The sequence below is a fragment of the Leptodactylus fuscus genome, chromosome 1, assembly GCF_031893055.1.
Source record: "Leptodactylus fuscus isolate aLepFus1 chromosome 1, aLepFus1.hap2, whole genome shotgun sequence".
NCBI classification, from domain to species: Eukaryota; Metazoa; Chordata; class Amphibia; order Anura; family Leptodactylidae; genus Leptodactylus; species Leptodactylus fuscus.
The window spans coordinates 103,622,986-103,648,544 of NC_134265.1; the positions used below are offsets into that span (position 1 = coordinate 103,622,986).

The 25,559-nt window shown below is 39.9% G+C and overlaps 1 protein-coding gene across 3 annotated transcripts in view; it reads left to right on the top strand.

Moving 5' to 3' along the window:
• SFSWAP (splicing factor SWAP) overlaps positions 1 to 25,559 on the top strand; it is an 88,933-nt gene that overhangs the window by 23,315 nt on the left and 40,059 nt on the right. For all 3 annotated transcript variants that reach the window (XM_075274865.1, XM_075274874.1, XM_075274883.1), the window contains 6 exons: positions 1,661 to 1,874; positions 5,853 to 5,984; positions 6,116 to 6,209; positions 15,776 to 15,929; positions 16,719 to 16,958; positions 21,275 to 21,462. In XM_075274865.1, coding sequence (XP_075130966.1) covers positions 1,661 to 1,874; positions 5,853 to 5,984; positions 6,116 to 6,209; positions 15,776 to 15,929; positions 16,719 to 16,958; positions 21,275 to 21,462 — 1,022 coding nt within the window. The remainder of the gene's footprint in view (positions 1 to 1,660; positions 1,875 to 5,852; positions 5,985 to 6,115; positions 6,210 to 15,775; positions 15,930 to 16,718; positions 16,959 to 21,274; positions 21,463 to 25,559) is intronic.

Here is a 25,559-nt window from a genome sequence, read left to right on the forward strand (position 1 = left end):
TCTAAGCAACCTGATTTAGCTTTGTCAGTAAGAAGAAAAGTATGATGTATTTACATATGTTTAGCTTAAGATAAATGGCTAGGTGCAATATTACTGAAATCCATTTCATTGTCTCTAATCATCGCATGTAGCCCGTTACGCACTGGCTGTAAAAATAAATATTATATATATTTTTATATATATATTTTTTTCATATTGGTGGGATTCAGACACCCGTTTAGCTGTTCCAGACTGCTGCTCGGCTGTAGACTATACGGTGTGAGCGTTGTCGGATTCCAGTAACTTTCTACTTTAAGTTATGCTTGTACGAAAAACTCCAGCGTTTCCATAGGTTTATTTCACATGGTGCGATTTACAAAAACACAAGTGGATATTTTTCTGCAATATATGGATGGGACGAGCCAGAATCCCATCCCCTTTGCAGGTACTTTAATACGCCATGATATTTGCTGCATCATTTATATTATGTGGGGCCTTGTTTTGAAAGAATGTCAGGCTGAATGGTTGAACACACATACTCACGCCTCCAAATTTGGAATTTGTACACTCCTGCCCTAAGTCCTCTTTGTGATTGGAGCGCCAGTGTGCTGGCATGATCATCGCTCCATTAAATTCCGGCAGCGCTCTCGGCCTCACGCAAGCACCCTGGCCTTCAGTGAGCAAACTCTTATTTCTAGTCCTGTGGATAGGCGATAAGTGTCCATAATGGGGCGACTCCTTTAACCACTTAATGCCAGCGGTTTTGAATAATTTGAGGAGTACAGTCTGTAAAATGGGGTCATTTATGGGTGTTTTTCCATGATCTAGGCCCCTCAGTCACTTCAAAACTGCATAGGTCCCTAGAAAACAGAATCTTGACATTTTCTTAAATCTATGAATTTGCTACTAAATTTATAAGCCTTCTAGCTTCCTAGAAAAGTAAAAGGACATTGAAGAAACAATACCAATATATAGTACACATATGATATGGTAAATGATAGCACATTATGTGGTATGTAATGCCAAGTTTGTAAAAATGGAGACCTTCACGCATAATGTGGTAAGGTCTCCATTTTTACAAACTTGGCATTCCATTTGTACATAGAGATCCGCTTGTTGCATCTGCTGTGGCGTTGCATTAACCATTTACATTCCACACTGTGTCATTGTGTGAACTATTCACATTCCATACTAGGCCTTTATACATCTATTTTCTTTTCACAAAGCCCTTAGTACATCAAGATCCTTATGCACATGTTGGAGTTTGGTTGCTATTCTATACATCTGTGTATTTTTGAGACTGTCTCTTTGACATTTATTTATACTTAATATAATATGATTGACTTCCATGCTGCTATGGTATTTTTTCTCTGAGATATCATTCACATATTCTGTCTTAGGCAGTTTTAGTCCCCTTTACATGTTCAGTGTTATATTTGTATAATTTTTAGATTGCAATTTTTCAAATAAAAATTTATATTTTGTGATAGTTGATAGTCCTGTCATGTCGACACAGTAATTATCTTTAGGTTGTGGATTTACCCAGTGCCTTTCTTTTTTGTATATATTATTCCTGCATTTAGTTTGTAGATTTTAACATGTACCACCTTTCATTATGCTGTCATTCTCCTTTAGTTATGTCTGATGAATACCTTTTTTCTTTCCCTTTTTCTTTTAATAGATTCTGTGACTTCTACGTATTACAATTATTACATGTTGCCGGATGGAACTTACTGTCTCGCACCGCCACCACCAGGAGTGGATACTAATATTTGCTACAACTCATTGCCAGCAGGAGACAGTGCACAAGTTGCTTCTACGTCACAATCCAGTATCTCCCCATCTCTAAACAATGGTGAAGCCAGCAGATTACCCCTAGAGTTGCCGGCACCAAGGTAATGACAAGCCATTGTTGTAGGGAATGTCTTGGTGCTTTTAGGTTTAATGTGTTCAGTTGGCACAATCCTTTCTACTATATACTTATACTAATATTATACTAGTTTGTGTGTTTGCATGTTTGTTGCTCAATCACGCAAAAACGGCTGAACGGATTTGAATGAAATTCGGCACATAGATAGATTGTAACCTCTATTAAAATATAGGTTACTTTTTATCCCGGTATATGACATGGTTTCATGATAGTTATGAATTAAGGTTCACATACTATATTAAACAGTTCTTAGCAGCAGCCTTATCTCAGCCAGGGCTGTTATCTCTGTTTAAACACACTCTAACCCTCAGTGTGTAGTACCTTTGCATATTATCTGATCTACTCCAGTGCAGAGGAACATGGGCAAACACCTTTCATCCAAATTGGCAGTTTGCCAATTTTAAACATGCCTGGAAAAAGAGAATCTAATTTGTCGCAAACGACGACAGCTATGAAGGTAGCCAGAAGTCACAGAGATCTTAAGCGCAGTTGAGGGGGGATCATCGACGTCAACAACACACTTATTATATGGCGTCCCAGCGAGCTGCTGAGATGCCGGAACAATCCCAGACACAGTGCAAGAACCAAGTTCAGTGGCAGGCCAGCTTTAGAGCTGCCGGAGCATGCGGATCATCAACGCCAACAACACATTAATATATGGAGTCCCAGCGAGCTGTTGAGATGCCAGAACAATCATGGGCACAGCTCCAGGAACGAGTTCAGCGGAAGGCCAGCTTGACAGCTGCCGAAACGCCGCAGCAGGCGGATCATCAACACCAACAACACGCTCACTATATGATGTTCCAGCGAGGTGCTGAGATGCCAGAACAATCCCAGGCACAATGCAAGAAACAAGTTCAGTGGCAGCCCAGCTTGAGAGTGCCGGAGCATGCAGATCATCAACGCCAAGAATATGCTTATTAATATGGAGTCCCAGCGAGCTGCTGAGATGCCGGAACAATCACAGACACGGTGGGAGGAACAAGTTCAGCAGCAGGACAGCTTAACAGCTGCTGAAATGCCGGAGCAGGCAAACCATCAATGGCTGCAGTTTGTTAAATGTAGGCAGATCATCGAAGCAAACAACCCGCAGACGAAGTTGCGGGCAGAGGCTAGTTATTAATAAATTAGATGTGTCTATTCACCACACCTATAAGTGTACATGTGTGTTACAGAAGAACTCCTCCATCATCTGCATGAAAACCCTTTTAAGACTATTCAAGGCTTTCTTGACTTTTTTTTTAAGGTTTTATTCAGAGCCTCTACCAGCACTACTGGTTAGTTTGAAGGAAGAGGTCAAAATGAATGAAACTATACTTTTTGAGGCATGTATCGTGACTGTCAAGATTTTTTTCATAAAGCAGCAGGGGTAGCTTTTCTGTCTTTGCGCCATTTGCAGATTATTAATCACGTTGGTGACTCACTGGCTTACCAGGTCCCTTATTGGTTTCTAATTTCTGGTCTTGTCTCAAGACACACAAAATGCGCATTCAGCCAGTCAGTGACTGAGGAAGGTCGCCGCTTTGGCACTGGTTGTTGGCATTTTCTGTGTCAAAACGAGCTGGAGGAGTCTGGTAACTATAATGGGAGCAGGTTGGGATTAGTGAGGTTTATATAGTAGATAATAGTAGTAGTAATAATCTCTTTGAGCCATTTCCACATTATAGCACATTTTAATTTTGCTTTGTGACAACAACTTGTCTCACATAGCCTACTGATCATTTCTATGCTGTGGTAGATCTGCAGACATTATATTTGAAGACTGCTATATAATGGACGTAAAATATGCTCTACATGTAGGAGGACTCTAAAATTTAACAAGTTATCGAAAATTAATAATCTTGAAGCCATACAATAAAACATATTTTTAGTTTTTTTTTCTCTTCGTTTGTGAGACTCTTATTTGGAAATGTGAATTTCCTCGCTCATTTACTGGGCCCTCTTCCCTTCACCTGCCCCATCTGGTCGACTTGTAAGGCTCGGTTCTCTCTAATGTCCCCGAAATCGTCGATGGTTTCCATACTTTATAATCCTCTATTCTCCCCCAGCTTGTCCCCCGATATGGTCAGGGTATGGTCCAAGGCTGGTATATTTCGTATAGCTGACATGGTGGATCCTGTGTCGTTGGAGCTCAGGCCCTTTGACTACTTTGTGGCCAATGGAGGCCTTCCTCAGGCTGAATGGTTTCACTACTCGCAAGTTGTGCACTTCGTCCGATCTCTCCATGGCTCTTCTAAGGTGTCCATTCCTACGGCCTTTGAGAGGATCTGCTGTGCAGGCACGTCCACCAAGGCTTTATCTCCTCAGTTTACCAGCTTCTTTCTTGTTAAGTTTTTGGCTCCCCTGTTCGGCATCGTTATATGTCTAAATGGGAGGAGGCTTTAGGTGCTCCTCTCTCATTGGGACAGTGGCAGATTGTTTGGTCTCGAGCTCAGAAATCCTCTCAGTGCATTACCTTCAGGGGAAAACAGTAGAAATTACTGATGCATTGGTACCATACCCCCGCTCTTCTCCATGCTTTGAATCCTTCACTTCCTATGATGTGTTGACATTGCAATGCTGGGGTGGGTACTCCGTACCACATCTTTTGGACCTGTGCCTTCATCCTTGGCTTTTGGGAGGAGGTTAGAGCACTGACGGTCTCCCTTTTCCTTCAAGGGGTCCCGCTAGACCCCCTTACTTACATTTTGAACCTTCCCCCTAGGCACTTGGGTTGCAAGACCTCCAGACTATTTCTCTATCTCTGCACGGCTGCTAAGACCCTCATCACTAGACATTGGAAAAGCCCGAATCCCCTCTCTGGTACGGAGCTCCTGGCTCGCATTAAGGACGTACGGAGCCTTGTGTTCCTTACCGCAAGTCTTAACAACACTCTAGATGACTTCCTCTCCATTTGGTTTTCCTTGGACGCCTACTGTATCCAGCGGGGCCTGTGGCCTGGTTCTCCCCTTCCTTCTCCCCCTTCCCCCTCCTCCTTTTCTTCTCCCTCTTTGTATTTGTCTTCTCCCCACCCGCTCCGAGTATTTTTGTTAATCATATGGTTTGATGCGTGTTATGGGATTGGCAATGTGCCTCTCCCCCCACTTCCGTTTCTGTGTTTGGATTTGTTTTATCTCTTATGTTAAAACCTTCAATAAAAATTACAGTTGAAAAAAAAAAGTGAATTTCCTTTCCTTTTTTTTCCCCCCCACAAGTTTTTGAAGCTTTCATTCTATTCTAGGTTATTTTAATTACATTTTCCATTTTGTCCCCCAAAATAAGATTTTCCTTTTCAGTAACTCATCAAGTAGGTTATGATTTAATTCTTCTTTTTTTCTGCTGACCTGCCCAGTAAGATAGTATGCTGACACACTGAAGTTTTATTCAGCGACGCATACATAGAACAGACCCTTTTCTACCATTGTGCACTGTTCATAATACTCTTAACATTTATTAGTTTTGGAGTGAATGCAGACCTTGCATAGGGTACAGTCTGTTTTCTCTTTTATTCAACATAAATCTATTTAATTCTATATCAGCAAATCCAGTAAGTTAAACATGCCATGTGCTTAATGTAATAAAAATAGTTTAATTATAATGTTGCTGTACAGTTGCAATTCCTTGGCATTGTATTTTAAGTCTTGTTAAAAGTCGGTTCCACTGTCGGCGTATTCTGTGGGCTTACAAGATGTTATCCAGGACCTTAAAATTAATGGCATGTTCTTAAAATATGACATTGATATTATTTTTGTGTAGATCTTACTCTTGGCAACTCCACCGGTCAACTGTACAGAGGGGCCACAATGCTCGTTCATGGTTTATCAGGCACACCACTTTGTATGTTGTTGTAGCTCAATTCACTAACATTTTGACCTGAATAAGTTGTATCTGGACAGGCCTACTTCACTTCAATGTGTTCTTAATGTTTTTTTTTTGTTTGTTTTTTTTTTTTTTTAAATTTTAGCACATTGGCCCCCGTGGTTGCCATTATTCCACCACCTCCTGATATTCAGCCTGTCATTGATAAACTAGCACAGTATGTGGCTCGGAATGGGCTTAAATTTGAAACCAGCGTACGGGCAAAGAACGATTCAAGGTTAGTACCGTCTCCTCTTTGGCGTTTGCTGTAATTGGAAAGTGTCTGTATTATATTTTCCATACCAAAGCTTAGAGCTTTGTGGTGGTTTTAAAACAGAATAATAGACAATACTCTGTTTGCTTTGTTAGATTTGAATTTCTCCAACCGTGGCATCAGTATAATCCTTACTATGAATTTAAGAAGCACTTTTTCATGCAAAAGGAAGGCACATTCGCTCCTCAGGTAGGAAAGGGTTGAACATGTGATGAATTTGTTTTTCTGTAGGTTTTGTTTTTAATGTTTCCGTACAGAGAAATATACTTGCATTCAGTCATGGCCATAAGTGTTGGCACCCCTGAAGCTTTTCTCCCATCAATTACACATGTTTTGTTATACGTATGTTTGGTTTTGGATTGTTCCCATACACACAAAGGAAATAGAGGGGGAAAAAAAGGCAAATTGGACATCATTTCACACACAAATCCAAAAATGGGTCGGAAAAAATTGTAGGCATCTTTTCAAAATTGTTGGTAAATAACTTTGAACAAGCATTACGTACTTGAAACAAACTCATCTTTGGTAAGTAACAAGTGAGGGTAATATGAAAATAACACCTGAAACCAGATAAAAAGTTAAGACGTTGACTCAACCTTTGCGTTACGTGTCTGAGGATTAGTAGCCTCGAGATTGTTGATATTTTTTTTACAGTTTTGGTTCTCAAGTATTTCTCCAGAGATTGTGATGTTCCTTTGTCCAACATAATCATTAAGTTTACAACTTATAACACTGTAGTTAATCTCCCTGGATATAGACTGAAGAGAAAAAAAAAAATCATTTCAATGCAGGATAGGCCGGATGGTGGATAAGCAGCCTCAACCAAGTTCCATAGAATTGCAAGCTGTCCTGCAGGCTCAGGGTGCATCAGTGTCTGCACAAACTATCCGTCAACATTTGAATAAAGTGAAACGCTATGTCAGGGGAGCCAGGAGGACTCCACTTCTGACAGACATAAAAAAGCTAGACTGCAGTTTGCCAAAATGTACATGAGTAAGCCAAAATCCTTCTGGGAAACATCTTGTGGACAGATGAGTCCAAGATGAAGTTTTTTGGCAAAGCACATCATTCTGCTACAAAGGCCTACAGAGAAAAGAACACATACCAACAGTCAAATATGGTGGAGGTTCAAAGATGTTTTGGGGTTGTTCTTCAGTCTCTGGCACTGGGTGCCTTGACTATATGCAAGGCATTATGAAATCTGAAGATTACCAAAGGATTTTGCGTCACAGTGTAGGGCCCAATGTTATGGCTAGGTTTGTGTCCTAGGTCATGGGTCTTCCAACAGACAATGACCCCAAACATACGTCATAAAGCACCCACGAATGGATAGAAACAAAGTACTGGAGAGTTAAGAAGTGGCCATCAATGAGTCTGGATCTAAATCCCATTGAACCCCTGTGGAGAGAAGGCACCTTCACATATGAGAGACCTGGAGCAGTTTGCAAAAGAAGAGTGGTCCAAAATTCCAGTTGAGAGGTGTAAGAAGCTTGTTGATGGTTATATAGGAAGAGATCGATTTCAGTTACTTTTTTTCCAAAGGGTGTGCAACTAAATATTAAGTTGAGGGTGCCAGTAATTTTGTTCAGTCCATTTTTGGAGTTTTGCTTGAAATTATCTATTTGTTTATTTATTTTAAATCCCTACTTTCAGTGTGTATTGGAATACAAAAAAATAAAAAATAAGTGTATAACAAAACATGTAATTACATTAATTTTCTGAAAGAAATATTTCATTTGAGTATAGAGGTTGCCCTCTTTCCTGAACTGTTTACAGTATTTTTAAAAATATTTCGTAGCAAACAGATGGATAATGGAATGGGTATCTGGAGTGTAATTGACTTCTTGTAGTTTACCGTGGCCTAGGTCAGTGTGCTATTTGGGTTTTTCCCAGATACCACACTAACTCATTCGTTTATATCGACCCACGCATATGACTGTGTATTACACAGATTAGTGAGCGGGACAACAGTCCAGGCTGGAAAACTTAAGGAAAGGACCTATCCTTATCCGGTTTTGCGGCTGTGATTTATTGAATGACTCTGTGGACGCCCAATCGTTGCTCAAGCACCATACAGATGCCATCCATGTGCCACCTGTTTACCGTCTGTGCTGCTCATTTGCGGCCAGCGGCAAGCCCATGGTTGTGTGCAACTAGACTAAGGGGAGAGTATTGTTACTTGCTCTGTGACCTGTGCAGTGGTCATTGTATTGGTGAACCTACCCCTGATGATAATGCAGGAACTAATGAATAATGATCTCTACAAAAAAAATCAGCCTAAAATGAGGCTTTAGTGAAAACTGCACAATTTCATGTTTTTTTCCCCCTAACATAATGAAAAAATGTAATCTACCGGTAAGTAAAACAAATTCTTTGTCACAAAGTCTGAAATACCCAATGACTTGTATCATCTCAGCATTTTGGCGTTTGTTTTATCCAGATCTGTTCAGCCCTTCCCAAGCTATAAGTTCTTATAACGTTGATGAAAATTAGAGTATGCTTTCCAAGTGGGAAGTAACTCTGCATGACAGAGAAAGTAAAGGCCCTGTCCACAAAGAAAACAGTGTTACCACCCACTTGGCTAGTATAACCTAACTTACATCAGTGCTATAAGGGCCTATATATCTTGGGAAAGCGTTCACGGATTTGGTTAAATACCAAGATGCTCCGGGTGTTGCCACCTATCAGGTGAAGTATGTCATTGGGTTTTCCGATCTGGTGACAGGTCCTCTTTAAGATTAGATCAGTTCACAAATAACCGAGCTGTGTTGTGTATCGACTGTCTCTGAGCTGTAACTTTTTATGAACCTTTTTGTAGACTTGTCCTTCATATGGAAGGCAGCCTGCTTTTTCATTTCTGAATTTTAGAATTAGCAATCCTCCTACAATGCAATTTGATAAATGGAAATTGCTGTCATTGAGGTTATGTGAATTCAGCATCTTTCACTTATACATTGGCTATGCTTGAAGTAATTTTATGCAACAGATCATTTTAGTTTAATTTCCAGAATTGATATTTATTTAAATTGGCTATCTAAGGAGAGACCTTCCCAACCCCTCCACTCTTTAGAGAGTGCATGGTATGCTTTGATGTATTTTATACTAATCTATAGATTTCTCAAATGCTACTTTTAACCCATTTGTGTCAAAAGTAAGGAAGAAAGCGTTTAATCTTCCTTAAGCTAGTTCTCGCTGATTGTGAGACGACAAGGCATAAAGTAGTATATGCTCATGTAGGGCCTCATAGGTTACTTTGCGTGAATGAGTCCTTAAATGGTAAACTATAGTTGATATTGATATTAATAAACAATAAGTAGAACAAGAATGCGACATAATACTTTGTGACCCCCTAACCCAGCAGTATGTCTCTCTGCTGTTGGAGTTTACAATCCCAAACCTGGCAGTCTTTCCATTTTAGAGTTTGAAGACCTTATATACTGCAGAATAGTCTGAGCACATGCACATTGGGCTGTTTAAGCAGAGGTCAGCACACCTCGTCTGGAGATGATCTGGGACTCCTCTCAAAGCTATTTAAAAGTTGGTAAACTCAAAAATTGGAAGATGGACAGGGAGTAACCTGGTGACGTTTCCTTTTTTTAAAGATTTTCTCTGGAACCAAAAGAACGAATGACCTTTTCTTAGGATTAAGCTGTAAATGTTTGATCCAATTGTCCAACAGAGTTACTGGCCCAAAAGTACATCAGCTCATCCATATTACAGCCCATACCTTCATTGTGTGGTTTGATGAAAGTTTTACCAAAAGCCTGTGGCCTCTCCTAAGGATAGACTTCAAGTGTGTTATTCCCAGAGTATCTCTCTTTTAACATATTTAATTTATGTTTTGGCCACCTAAAGTTTGTATTATTTTGGAATTTGCTTATAAAGAATATAATAAAGATATTAGTTTGTAATATTATCAGATGAATTTTGGACACAACTATTACAGTTCTGCATTTGTGTATGTTCCAATTTTTTAAATTTGCAATTTGACCCTTTTGACCTAAGGAAATTAAAAAAAAAACAAAAAAAAAAAAACTAAATGGTATGGAATAATTTGCCACTCCCAGCTAGGTCAGGGCGATTATTTAGGTAACACCCCTCTTAAATCATGCCCCCTTTATAGCGCATGAATGTACCAAAGCACACAATAAAGGCTTATTGCAAAATCAGAATCTCCTGGGCTGTCTATATACCTAACTCTAGGCTCTTATCTCTCCTGAGGAACCCTATACATGGACAAACACGTTGGTAACAGTGGTGCTTTAGAATATGCTGTCTTGAACATTGAGAGGCTGCTTTCTCCATCCTAGTGAAGTTTTGAAATACATCATGCCCCTTTTACAGTTGGAGTATGTGTTGGGTGAATTTGCCTGCTGGTTTCAGTCAGACCGAAACTGCTATTTATTTATACTATATAAAAATACTATGAAAAAACAAATTCGAGCAGTTTGATTTCAATGGGTTTTAAAAATCACCCACATATGTCCTTCTGTACCATTTCCCTTGTGTATCTGCTCTTTTAGACTTGGACAAAAGTCGTATTTGCAATACTTTTGCTCTTTCCAAAAAAATGATGAGGTTTATCAAAGGCTGACACACACAGATTACCAAAGGATAGTGACCTATTTGTGTCTATTTTGCCATCTGTTTTCCATTTGCACTCTTCTCTGCGCATGCTCATTATTAAGAAGGGGGGGGGGGAGTAATTTGTCAAAAATTTACACAAATGGACAGTACCCCTCCCCCCCAAAAAAAAACAAAAAAAAACATGTATGCGTCACATGACCTGCTGAATATTGTCAGAAATGCCGAAGAGAACAGGGAGCCAAGCACAGAGTCCATGAGAGACGAGTAACACTGTTTTTTTGTGTTTGATCACCTTCCCTGGGCCTCTGCTCATTATACCTTTGGGATCTGAAGAGACCCCAGAGTCTAATAATAATTAGTGTTTCCGTTATTTAGCCATGTATAACATTGCAAATATTGTAATAACTAAACTGAAATAACTGTTGTGATTAAAATCACATCAGTTATCCTGGTTGATTTTTTTTTTTTTTTTTTTCCTTTTTATTAATTTCCTAGTCTACTTCCAACAGACAGATCCCGGGAACAACATTCGTACTGTTAGTATTATTATCCTATGACAACATCTGTCCAAATTTTAAGTGTCAACATTTTTGTCAGAATCTAAAAACTTTTAAAAAGGGTATGTGTTTCTTTGAAGTTGTGTAAGACTTCAAATGGCTATTTATTGTAGTATTGCTTTCCCCCATGGTGCCATCACTCCCCAGCAGCAGGTCAAAATAGTATCTGGAGTAATAATTGCTCTGGCTCTTGCCATGTATTCTGTTATCTAGTGCTCAACCTCCAGAGATAGGCCTTCAAAGAATTTGACCATTTTTATGGCAGATGCGTTTGTTTTCCCAAGTGAATGGATGAACTTTTGTGCACTTCCAAGTTAAATGTTGTCAGTTAACATCACCATTGTCAATCAGCATCTATTTGGAGCTAATCATTTTCTAGTCTGGTCTGTTCACATTTGTGCAAATGTTAATAGGATGTTGGCAAGCAGTCCAAAAAAAAAATTGGAACCGCAAAATACAACACACTGTTTGTAACCCAGTTTACATTTGCATGTTTTGCAAGCATGGCTCTGCTACCTTGTCAAATAAACACTTCTGTCCCTGGCTTTCAGAACTGTCAGGAAATTTATGCAACCCCTTAAAAATGTCAGATGTACTTTGTTTACTCTTTTAATCTTCTAGTCAACTGTCTTGTAAAGTCTTTATTATGTTGCTGTCTTGGCATGATTTGTTGGGCAGGAATCCTGTTAATGAGAAGATGGTAATTGGATGCAAAGCCGACTAGTTACATTGTCCTGGACTCTGTCTTGTGATGAATAATTAATTTTATCCAGTTCCGTTGTTTAGATGGCGGCCTGATTTTATCATACACTCTTGAAATACACTTGGGCAGATTTACTCATTCTTCTCTAATATAGAAAATTTGTCAACTTAAAGCGTAAACCCAGAAATGAAAGCTAAAGAACAAAGGAAATATAGTAGCTCTCATTATGTCAGTCTGGAAAATATTCTTAGTCTCCTAGAAATCCTGCAGAGAACAAAAAATCTATAATTTCCTACTAGGCCGCTCCATCTTCATCATGAGAAATGGGGAAGAGGCTTAACTGTAGAGGCAGGGCCTAAAGTCCTTTGGTCCTCCTTCAATACAGTCAAACTACTGTGAGATGGAATATGGAGGACATGGTTGGGCTCCTGGCACAGAAGTGGACTTTTTTTCCCATGTAAATTGGCTGCCAGCTGAACAAGGCTTTCCTGGCAGTGACTTATCTCCCAGTTAACAAAAGGAAAAGTCAATTGAATTCTAATTTGAATGGGCAGAATTGGGACAATTCCTTTCACATTAGATGGCCAACTGTTCCCGAAAAGGTGGTGAAAAGGAATGTTGAGGAGTTTTCCTAAACTTTGACACATTTTTGGTGTAAAGGGTATTCCTTTCATTTAATTCCTGGATACTTATTATTTAATAATAATTAATATAATACATTTTATTTATATAGGGCCAACATATTCCGCAGCACTGTATAATTTGTAGGGTTCAAACACAGACAAAGAGATACATTACAAAGAAGTAGTCCTTTCTCTTACTTGAAAATTGCTGACATAATCCACAGCAGTTTGGACAAGGAGTAACTGTCTGGTTGGGGTCCATGTGCTGAGAACACCCATCATGAGGACTGGGGACTTTTGCACTCTACTATGAATGGAGTGGTTAGTCTTGCATGCAGTGTTCCTCCATTCACTTCAGTAATAGTTGGAGGTGGCAGAGTAAAAAAGAAAGGCAGAAAAAATGTCAAAAGTACACATTTTTCAAGTACAGCTTTAGCCAGAATTCTGTACAAGGGATTATTTCAATACTTTTAATCCCTCATAAAGTGTTCAAAATAATACACAGGGTATAGGGAGTAAACTAATAACCATATACACAGAAAAAATCCCTATTAAAATTTAACTTTTAATGAATTCCAATCAAACGAAAATCCCCTTAATTAAAATTAATAACTGGTAATGCTAGAGGACCATTAGAGTTCATGATATAAAGAAGGGCTCCTTAGGGGTGCATAATAGGTGGGACTCAACCCTCAATCTAATTCATGTAGTCACCACTATCCATATATTGGGTGCACTGCCACTATGTGCCGCACATGGGGCAACATCATATTAGATATCAGGACTGTGATACACTTACCTTATATGCTTACCGCTTATACTGTATGAAGGAACAGCGAGTGTTTCCTTAAGTACTCGCGCATGCGCGAGATCTGGACTCCGGCCGGCTCCTTCTATCAGGCACGCCCCATGTGTAGGCTCGTATCCCTCTCACTCATGATAGGAGGGCGGAGCCAGGAGAGACTGGGACTTCCATGCTCTCTCTATTTAGAGCGGAAGCTAAGCAGAGACCAGCGTCAATCCTTTAAATATCGGGGCCAACCCTCATGGTCCCGTGAACTGCGGTTCTTACCGCACATCTACTAGGCGATAACGCTATAACATACCTCCTGATGAACAACTAGGGAAACACGTTGAGGTTAACAAACTATTCTAGTGGGAAATACTAAGTGAGGGTCCGTTGTTTGGCCGCCTAGTCCTTGGGGATTGACGGGACGGGGGTGTAACAGCCACTGATAGAGGACCTAACTCGCTAAACTTTAACTCGCGTATATCCCTTCTATATTGCTATGTAGAAACACAGTATTTGGAACGCAAGGAGACATCATTAGAGTTACTTAATTGAAACATAGTGGCAGTGCACCTAATATATGGATAGTGGTGACTACATGAATTAGAGTGAGGGTTGAGTCCCACCTATTATGCACTCCTAAGGAGCCCTTCTTTATATCATGAACTCTAATGGTCCTCTGGCATTACCAGTTATTAATTTTAATTAAGGGGATTTTCGTTTTATTGGAATTCGTTAAAAGTTAAATTTTAATAGTGATTTTTTCTGTGTATACTCCCATAAAGTGTTCCCAACACTTTAGGACATGTAAAGACTAGTAATGCAGCAGATTTTATAAAATACCCTTAAGAATAGGTTCACACTTGTGTCTGATCTCCACTCGGAGATTTCGTTCCCCAGTCCGCTTTAAAAATGCGGAGAGAAAAGTCCTGCAGGCCAGACTTCTGTCTCTGCATTTTTCGGGCAGAATCCCTGCAGCCCCCTTTATAGTCTATATAATGGGGTCCCTACACACAGAAACCTAAATGCAGGTGTGAACCTAGCGTAAGTGAGGCCTGATGTGTTTGTAGAAATATAGTTGGTTTGGAAGTGTCCAGTGTCTTCAGTGCTATTCCAACCAATCTGGTTAGGATTGACGTTGGTGGCTTGTCTTCTATAGGCTTCTCCAAATCCTGTGTCTTAGCTTCCTGCACTATACCGGAGCATGCACATTGGGATCCCTGTTGTGGCCCCATCTACATATTGGCAATAACTATCTAAGTTATGGTAAATTTAACTTTCATGTGTATAAAGTATTAATTTGCCTTTAAAAGCCAAGTTTGTAGTAGAAATTATTCATACCGAAGGATCAAGATTTTCAGCACTTTGCCAAGTGATGCTACACCTGACTTACTGTCCCTTTGTTTAGCTAGCTGGAAATCTTCCGACATTTCTCACAGGACAAAGTCCTTTTTCCAGTACAGTAGCTTTTGATCATATGCATTTGTTCTGTTCTCAGATGTTGGGTTATACTGCTGAGTCCTTTGTCTGAAACTGGTCAAGAGGAAGCTTATTTTACGCTGTGGCTAGTCTGAAGTTATTAAGGGAGTGCAATAAAGTATTTAGAAAAGCATTTAAAGGCTTTTTATTGTTTTGTACATCGCCGTTCTGGAAAGGAATAGATACTTTAGTACTTAGATATATTACTGTCCATTCAATAGGCTCAAATTCTTAGTCTTTTAAATGGCATGTTTTTAACTGTTTTTATTGAAGAAATTAAAAGTTATAAGGGCAGCTTTGGAGGAAAAAAGTAGTATGTGCAAGAACAGTTTTAGTATATTCATATAGTGAAATTTAATGGTTACAGCTGAATTGTCAAACATTTCAACCCCTCACCAATTCCCGTTCCCCCTCCCCCCGCCCACACCTTCCCAATGTCAATAAGGAGTTAGTTACCTTTCTTATATAACCTATACAAATTTTACAGCACTTATACAAATGTCAGTCTGTATCTAAAGATACAATTAAATATAAGAACCAATTTAGGTAATAAAGTAAACCTGTCAGGTGACTTCTGCTGTGACACTGACTTACATCTCTGCCTGTTTCTATGCTTGTATACAATAGGTTGTCAGTCGCTCTTTGTGAGTGAGGTACGCAGCACCTTTCTTAGGAGTCCTGTCAGGATTTACTCTGCTTCTTCCATAGAAATACTAGTCCTAATCATATAATAGTATATATCACAGAGCTCCGCTTCCCTCTATCCTGTCCTGCTGTCAGATAAGGCAGCATAAATTACCTGGCTGCTTCTCTTTAATGTGTATTGTTCCATTGGTATTTCCATTTCAGTCCTCTTGAAAGCTCATTTTTTCTAACCTTATATATTAGGAAGTGCCGATGGAGCCGGACTTTTAACGTTATTTCAAAAGTAGATTTCATTCTTTTTCTGTAGAATTTTGCCCATTATAAGCACCTTGTTACTTAGTTTAACTTCAGGCCTTTTATTTATAACACAGCCTTCTACAACGTCAGAAGCCAATTGTGTATCCGCACAATCCTCGAATGACAATGTGATACCAAGTAATACTGCTGCAAGTGATGGAAGCAATGTGGGTGACAAAGCTGATGGTGCGGGTAACAAGCCTGCCAATGATGGAAAACTCATGAAAGGTATTTTCAGTAGCGCTTTTATGTATACAATAGCCTGTTGTGGTAAAACCTTTAGAATATATATTTTTGAGAAGTTATATATACAGTACATCACTTTTCGGTAACTTGCCGACTTGCTTTAATTTCTTTAGTAATTGTAATTTGTAGAGCTCCAACCTAAGAATTTTGCATCTCTGTGATTTATGTATTTTTTTTGGTTGTCATATTGATAGTTGACATCCATATGTGTAACCTAAGGTATTTATAACAAATTGGATTGAGTGGCCTTGCCAGCCACTCGCAGCATGTCAGTTATATCTACGGCAACGCCGGTGGCTTTCCTGTAGACCTGTATATATAATTGTAACAGAAGGTCCAAGGAGTAAAAGTCTGTGAACTTTGTTTAAAACTCTGCGGGAAGAACTGCGATGCGTCCCTGCCGCGGTTTTTCCTGCAGCGCTTTAGCGCTGTGGATAGTCCCATGAGAGGCTTAGGCCCCAAGCAGCAAATTGCTGCCAAAAAAAAACTTTCTACACCACAGTCTTTTCAGAAAACGCATCAGAAAAGTTTGTGAAAAGTTGTCCTTAAGTGCCCCACGTTACTAAAACTGATAAAAGTCCTCAATAAGTTTGTGGCTGTCCTCCATGATTCCAGGCTCAATACAGAACACTAGTTTATCTAAAAATGCAGGATGAATATGAGAAGATGTACCTTTTGTAGCTTTAGTTTTCTCGTTGCATTTTCTTTTTTTCTATAATAATGTGAAATGTTTTGATAGTCATATCTTAAAATTTATCTTTGTGTTTTCAGTTTCCTTTGCTCCCATAAGCTTTGCAATAAAGGTGAAGGAAACTGACCTTTTGCCACTTGAGAAAAACAGAGTAAAATTAGATGATGACAGTGAAGAGGAGGAGGATGGAGAAGGCAAAGATGGCCAGCAAAGCAAAACCAGTAGCTGTTCTAATAGCAGCCAATTAGTTCATGCCGGGAACACTTCAGTGGAGGAGAAGAGACCGCAGTTAACTCCAGAGGAGCTGGAAGCTAAACAAGGTATAAATAGAGTTCCTTTTTGGAGAATAGCTGATGTACATTGTCTGCTTTTTCAGGTGTTCTTTCTTTTCTCTCTACTTTTTTTTATACATTATTGAAAGAGTATCTCAAGCTTTGTTAGGGTAAGTTGATCTTCTTCCAGAATCCCCTTAGGGTTCACTTAGGCTTTATTCACACATCAGTGTTCTGGTCACTGTTTGCAAGATAAAACCAAGAGTTGGGGGGGGGGGGGGGGGGGTGAGACACAGAAGAGGAGTCTCTGTGTAGTCTCAACTCCTAGTATATTTGTACAAAACACTAATCCAGTACAATGATGTGAATAAGGTTTAGAAGACAGATCTTGGGAAAAATATGCAAATCTTTTTCCCAAGATGTAAATGGGGAAACAGTGCCTCTGTTTGCTGCCCTCTAGGGGAAGCTCCCTTGAACATCATGCCCGACTTTCAAACAAGCCTTTGCTGCAATGATGCGGGATTTTGCAACAGCTGGGATACTGTCTGACTTGGCAAAATCCTGCATCATTGCAGCAAAGGCTTGTTGGAAAGGGGTTGTCTAATTGAAAAACAAATGTTTGTATAATTAATACAATGCAATTTTTACAGTAAATTTTCTATATCAATTCCTCAGTTTCCTACATCCTGGAAAGTTAGAAAATTAGGCTTGACTACTATTATGTATGTGCACCTCTCCGAAGTGGCCCAGGGCAAGTGTAACATTTAAAAATAAATAAATCTTCTGTCCCTGGCACTCCAGTTTCCGCCACCACAGCTCATTCAGTTTTGTCATTCCTCGGTCCCCGGGTGCCCTGTGCTAATCAGAGGCCTCAACAGTCACTGTGCTTGTTAACAGCATTTGGCTGGGGGTTCCAGCTGATCTGTAAAGATCCCACGTGTCAGAATTATTGATGGCCTATTCTTAGGAAAAGTCAACAATATATACATTTTGGAAAACCCTTTTAAAATATTCTACACTGCATTGGAGAAATCCTAGCCAAGAAAACTACAGATTGTCAGCCAGTCCAGGGTTTTTGTTAGGAAATTTGACTCTGGTTGCTATTGGCATGAAGGTCACTCATCCTATCCAAGCCCCATGGCTCCTTCTAATCTGTTGTACTGTGGCTACAAAACTTGACTACCTTAGTATTAAATTCTCTAAATTCATCGAAGGCCTCATCTGTGCCGGAGTCTCCATTGGACGGAGGACTTTTCTCTCCTCCGGTGTCCGTTTTGAAACTGTATAACTGCTGAAGCAGCAGTCCAGAACACCACGCTAGTGTGAACATAGTGTAATGTGCATATTAAGTTCTGGTCGTTTCAGTAAACCTAAAAGGATAGATCAAAACGAAGCTCCCTTCAGCTACTTGATATTCACATTGATATTTTCTGTATGCCCTGGAAAACCCCCTCTGCCCACAGGAAACAGTGTATTGACCCTTAGTTGTCTGATCAGGAGTATTGCAGCAGGCAGCATTAAAAACTGGTTTAAATTTATTTATTTATTTATTTTTTTCCTTTGCGGTGTACAATATTAAATTTCTTTCTTCCTTGTATTAGAGAGGCCATAGGATTGTGCATTATTAATTCTTATCGGACAAGTGGCAACGCTTGAATCTCAGACTTGAATTAGAATGTAGCATGTCAGGACTTGTTGTCCCAGATGTTTGGGAAGGTCGATTTGTATGCAAATGTGATGTTCTCTCAAGTGCAAAGCCAAATATTTGTATTGTTGCATTTCTTTCACATAGCTTAGATAATTGTCTGTCTTCATTTCGATTAGTTAAATAATTTTGCCCCATCTTTTTGCAAAAAATATAAATTTAAATTGTTTGTTCAATGCAAATGGAACTGTGTCTCATGGCTATCTGCAATACATGGTGAGAAAAATTATACATCCTAATCTAAAATTGTGATCCAACTTTAAGGGCTCGTTCACATGGGGCAAGAGGGGGCGGATTTTGATGCAGAATCCGCTTCAAAATCCGCCCTCTCACAATAGAGGTCTGTGTAGACCACTAGCGGAAAAAGCGACATGACCTTTCTTCAAGCAGATTCCTCCTCAGGAAATCAATACAAGTCAATGGGAGGTGGAAAAACCGCTAGTTTTTTTGGGGCATTTTTTTTTCAAGGTCCATTCACTGTGCTGGAGGAAAAAACCTGAAACAAAAAACGCTCTAAAAAGTCTCATGTCAAGAAACGCTCCAAAAAAAGCTTCCTAATTCCTGACCAAGTTCCTCGACCACCCTAATACGTGTGAACTAGCCCTAACAAACTGTACTGTGGTACCAATTCCCTCATACAGCGGACACAGACTGCCCCCACAGGTGGCTTATATTGGGGCCTGTCAGTTGTGCTAAAGGGAATGTATCGCCAGAAAATAACCTATTTAAATTGTTTTTATGAGACTGAGAGAGTGAGAGGGGTGTGTGTGTGTGTGTGTGTGTGTGTGTGTGTGTTTGTATTATTTATTTATTTGTTAGTATTTTCCATTTTATTATCAACATATAAAAAAAAAAATTAAAATCTTAAAAATCTTGCAATTCTACCATTTGTCACACGTCCCGAAATAGTCCATTAACTATGAGCCATTGACTCAATAATCTGGAGAAGACCTTTTATGAGGAAGTTTTCTAGGTATGCTCTGTGACCTTTTCTAAAGGTCACAGAGAGGGGAGTTGGTCACCTGTCTTGATTGGTGTTTCTATATATTATCTACCGTATTTTGCGGACTATAAGGCGCATTACCCATGAGCACCTTATAGTCCTGTCTAGGTTCATATATAACGCGCACCGGACTGTAAGACGCAGAGCTGTCCGGTGCGCCTTATATGTGATTGAAAGCGGCAGCACGCAGACTTTGCCGGCGGCCGCTTAACCCCCCACGTGCCAGCCGCTTCTATTCATTTCAGTGGCACGCTTCCATTGAAATGAATGGAAGCGCTAGGCACGCGAGGAGTTAAGCGGCGGCCTCCGGCAAAGTCTGCGTGCCGCTTCCATACATTGCAATGGGAGCGTGCTATTCGAATAGTATTCGCTCATCTCTAACTTCAATTGTAAGAAGTTACAACTCCTTAACTCCTCGCGTGCCGCTGCTTCCATCCATATATAAGGCGCACCGGACTATAAGGCGCACTTTCAATTTCTGAGGAAATCGTAGGATTTTATGTGCGCCTTATAGTCCGGAAAATACGGTACATATTACTGTTCTGAGCTACAGAAATCTAAAGCTATAGAAAACAGAAAATACTGTATCATATTATTTGACTTGGTCAGTTAGGGGGTGTTCACACAGTCGCTGGTGACAGTCAGTATTGTCCGTTGCTATTGTCTGTTACAAGTTTTTAAAAAACTGACTCTAGCTGAACCTTCACAAATCCGTGAAAATTTCCATTCGTTTCGATGGGATTTAATCTTGTCCGTTATACACCCAATCCATCACATGGCTGTTTTTGTTTCCCTACCCCGGGCAAAAAAAAACCCTACATGCAGGACTTTTGTATAAGTTTAAAAAAAATAAAATAACAGATGCTTGACATACATCAAGAGACCATTTTTTCGTTTTGTTTCAACATTAAAGTCTATGGGTAATGGACTGGCGTTTGTTATACTGTCTGTTATTAATGTCCGTTTTCTTCTCTGGGCTTTCTCAGAAAGCAAAAACAACAAAAAAAATTTAGGAAAATAAATGGAAAACGGAAAGTAAAAAAAATATGGACACTGACACTAACTGGTGCTAAAGTGTCCATTAACGGATATCCAATGGTAGTTTGAGCCCACTCTTAGAATTGCAGGATTTTTAGATTTTATTTTTTATTTAATATAGGCAATAACATGGAAATTTTTTAACATTCTACGCTAGTGTCACCCCTGCATTGGGCAACTGCTTGGAAGATTCCGTTCCCCATTCTGCTTGGAAGACATGGAGAATAGTTCCTCAAGCAGGACTTTTCTCTCCTCATTTTTTGGGTGGAAACCAAGCGGACCCCATTATAGTCTATGGGGATCTGTCAGTTTCTGCAGGTAATGGTTTTTTAAGCTGATTGGGTTTCCGTTTTTAGATTGATTGACCTATGACTTATACCTGTCGCTTCAGCTCCCATTCATTGAAGACCTGTTTTTTGTTTTGTTTGTTTGCGTTTTTTTTTTTTTTTTTTTTAAGTTGTATATCTTCCAAATTATGTAAGTAAATTATGATATGGTAATTGACAAATTCCCTACTTTAAGAGAACTGGCTTCCTGGTGTGAAGTAATAGTATAGTTTTTACACACGCCATCTAGTTGTAAAATATTGCTCTCAAGATTTATGTGTTTTTCTTTCAGCAAAGCAAAAGCTAGAGGACAGACTGGCAGCAGCTGCTAGGGAAAAGCTGGCACAAGCAGCCAAGGAATCTAAAGAGAAACAACTGCAAGCAGAGCGCAAAAGGAAAGCCGCTCTTTTCTTGCAGACACTCAAGAATCCACTGGAAATGGAGATGGGAAGGATGGAGGAGAGCACCTTTAATTCAGAGGTTGGTTTATTTGTTTTTTGTAAGTTATAGTCTTAGCCCAACAACCTTCTGTTTCCATCTCTGTCCATTGTGTGTCTCATGTAGCTGGAAGTTAGTTGGTACATTACATTGTGTGGGACTTGGTGTTGGACCTCCACAAATCAGATACTATTTCACTGGCTTAAATAGCACTAACATCTACTGCAGAGCCTTACATGCATTGCAGGAAACTTGTAAAGACTAGCGGATCCTTTGCCGTTTTAAAGGTGTGTTCCAGTTTCAGCAATTTTTTTTTTTATTTTTGTATAATGAAAATAATTTATTAATCTTCTTGTATCAACTCTTCTTGAGCAGCCCAGGGTCATGTAATTTAAAAATAAAATAAAAAATTCTATTAAATGGGCATTTTACCTCAATTAAGATTAATGGTGATTTAGCAACAATCCCCTTTTAAAGCATAAGTATATGTTGGGCATACCTTGTGAATTTCAACCTGCAGTTTTGTTTGAACAGAATCAAAACTGCCATTATACCTTGGGGTCGTTAACGCCTCAGAGTATAAAAAGCGGAGGCCCATGGGAGGTGAGTAAACATAAACAGTGTTACTCACCTCCCCTGGGCTTCAGCTTGCCTTCCTGTATTCTTTGGCCTTCTCAGTGATGTCAGGGACAGCTGAGGCCTGTAGTTGGACCTCAGCGATCACATTGAGTCGCGAAGAATAGATGCAGACGTCAGCAGTCCCTGACATCAGTCAGAAAGCCCAAAGGGAACCGGAGAGTTGAGTGACAGTGGTTTCTTCCCTGGACCTCTGCTAATGGGGTCTGAAGAAATTTAATTGTCCAGCACTAGTTCAGGGTCATGTGGTGGACAGTTCAGGGTCATGTGATGGGCACAAAGAGGCACAGTTATAAGACAGACCTCCGATTAGTGTGCTGTAACTGTAACCAGCTGAGCACCTGTGTGTCCATCACATGACCATAGATATCCCAATATTCATGACTGATGTGGATCAGACGGCATATTTCCACATTTATAGCACACGACTGAAATCAGGTGGCATGACATGAATGGCTACTATCCTAAGAGAGGGAAGCTTGTAATACATTCGATTGATTCTCTTTCATAGAATTTTTCTGATCTAGATCTAGACTTGTGGCACTTGTGGTTGACATCTACTATAAATAATAATTGCATGTAGTTTTCCTAATATTCAGATGTTGTGTTCTTTCTCTAGTTTATGTTGAGCTGTCGCTACTGTTGATATTAAACCCTTTGTACTGCTCCACTGTGCACGCAGGAGAGACCTTTCTGTCTAATGTGGCTATCATGGTTGATTATGAAATGTCAAGCTTATGCAGTAAATAGATTAAAAGCATGCACATTTATGGAAATCGGAGTGCATGCTCATTCCATTTAATTAATCTCTGCTAATAATGTTCATGATTTCATTAGAACCCATCAAAGAGGAAACTCAAACACCTCTGGAAGCTGCAGAATGAAATTCTTATTTTTACTGGCTGATCATAGAATGACGATAATGTCTGGAGTCTCCCTGGAATAGCAGGGCTATTGTCATTACACATTACACATTTTTAAGTTGTGTTTTTTTTTTATTTTTTTAGACTTGTAACATTGCATATATATTGAAGGGAAAAAGTTTTATGGTAGCAGTCTACTAATAAACTCTGGAGTCTGCAATTGCATTCCCAAGTGGAGAATGGAAGGAAGATGTCAGTGGTATGATGGCTCAGACTACGGAGGAGTTTGCTTGTTGTCTGTTGCCATGGAAACACCAGTATGTAGAGAAGCTGTAGACACACAAAGTATAGCAGATTTTTGATAGACTACTTTCAGTTTTGTGTAATTTATCATTTAAGATGCAATATAAATTCTTTATATTGGTGGATGTTGCGTTTTAAACTATAATTTAACCACAACTCAACTTCTGTTGTGTAAGATCATAATCTGTAGTAGCTTCTAGGTGCACGTTAAGACTTCCCTGTATTCAATGTCTGTCCTGTGAGATTAGGTAATGACCAGACACCACCTTTCTAGTTTGATTTGAATCACAGGTGGCTCAATGGCTTACACAAAGTACCATGTATACTCAGTATAAGCTGCTTTTTCAGCACAGTTTTTATGCTGAAAAAGCCCCCCTCGGCTTATACTCGAGTCAGGGTCCACGGAGCAGAGAGACTTGCAAGGACCTGCATAAATTAAACAAAGAGGCTTGTCATGCTCTGTAATTGGCTTGTCATGTAGGTCACGTGACTGATGTCATCAAAGGTCCTGTTGCCACTAGAATGTAACATCTGCAGATAAGTCAATGGCCGGGAGTCATTGTGTCTTATAGAAGATGTCTGTCGTATTGAGGAGAGGAAGCTACAGTAAATACAAAAGTGAAACGCACAGGTACATACTGGGATTACTATTCTTAGTAATGTCAGGCATTTGGGGTTATTAATTTAGTTTCAGTAACTCCATGTGCCTCACATTAATAGCAGTTAACCCCATCATGTCCCTCATATTAACCCCTGTGTGCCCCATATAAGGGTTACTAATATGTGAGACACATGAGGGTACTAATGAAGGACCTTAATTATGAAGATACCTAATTATTACCTCCATATGTCCCACATATCAGTAACTCTTATGTGAGGCACACAGGGGGTTAATGTGAGGGACATGATGGGGTTAACTGCTATTACTATGATCCCCATGGAGTTTCTAAGCTGTAACGCACATGACCAGACTTTTTATCTGCAATGGTGGATTTACCCCCTTCGGCTTATACTCGAGTCAATAAGTTTTCCTAGTTTTTTGTGATAAAATTAGGGGCTTTGGCTTCTATTCGGGTCGGCTTATACTCGAGTATATATGGTAATTTCTGGTGACCATAAGTACAGTTAGGCAAAATTCTGAAGGCTGGGGTTACTTACACTTACAGTTTTCATAGCGCCGGTGCCTCATAAATCGAGGCACACCCTCCGCCGGACTTTGCACCAGATACTATAATAATACTCCCCTGGAATTATGTACTTGGGTGTTTTCTAGGCTATAAATGGTGGCCTCTCTCAAGAAGCGCTATGTATTCGCTACCATTGCTGCATTTTTTTGCTGAAATGTATTTGTTACTGCAGACTATTTGTTGGTTTCCTTTGCTTTATTTTTTCCCAGAACATCTACATGATGTCCGTGATCTTTTCTTCTTCCTAATTACTTTAGCTTATTGAATACAAGGAGAACAGCGGAATTCCTTTTGACTGTAGTCTACTATTCAGCTGAGAGGAAGCTTCATGCTGTTTGTGTTGTGCAATTTGCTCATCAATTAGCTCCTGGCAAGGAAAGCTCTTTGCACAATCATGGCATATTTTCTTTCTTAATTTGTGAACTTGCAAGACCTAATTCTGAGAAAGTAATGGCTTTTCTCTTTCTGAAGAAGCCTGTTACAGGGGCTGCTCATTAGTTTTATGTATTTTTGATCCAGAATTGTACCTCAATTCAAGTCAACTCAAGTACTTCCATTATAATAGGACATTAACTCAGAAGGACATTCCTGCTAGGTAGTTTTTTTTTTTTTTTGTTGTTGTTTTCAAGTTCTGATTTTAAAAACCTACAAGATCATGTAGTAACTGTATTACCGTATTTTTCGGACTATAAGATGCACTTTTTTTCCCCAAAATTTTTGGGGAAAAGAAGGGTGCGTCTTATAGTCTGAAGGTGGCGCCTGGCATCCGCTGTAATAGAGAGGCGGAAGCCGGCAAGTGATAGACGCCATTACAGGTGCCGGGGCCTGAGACATCGCTACGATCCTCTGCCCTGCATGAAGCCAGCAGTGGCAGGGGCTCCTCCGTGCCCCCGCCGCTGGCTTCATGCAGGGCAGAGGATCGTAGCGATGTCTCAGGCCCCGGCGTCTATCCCTCCCCGGCATCCGCCTCTCTAGTACAGCGGATGCCGGGTCAGTATCGGTGGCCCCTTCTCCCCCGGGGCCGGTCCCCACCGGCCCCGTACCTGTAAAGTTGCAGGCCGGCTCCTGCGCGGCGATATCGCAGGAGCCGACCTGTTCGAGTGACAGCCAGGAGCCTAATGAGGCTCCCCGGCCTGTCACGGCTATATTA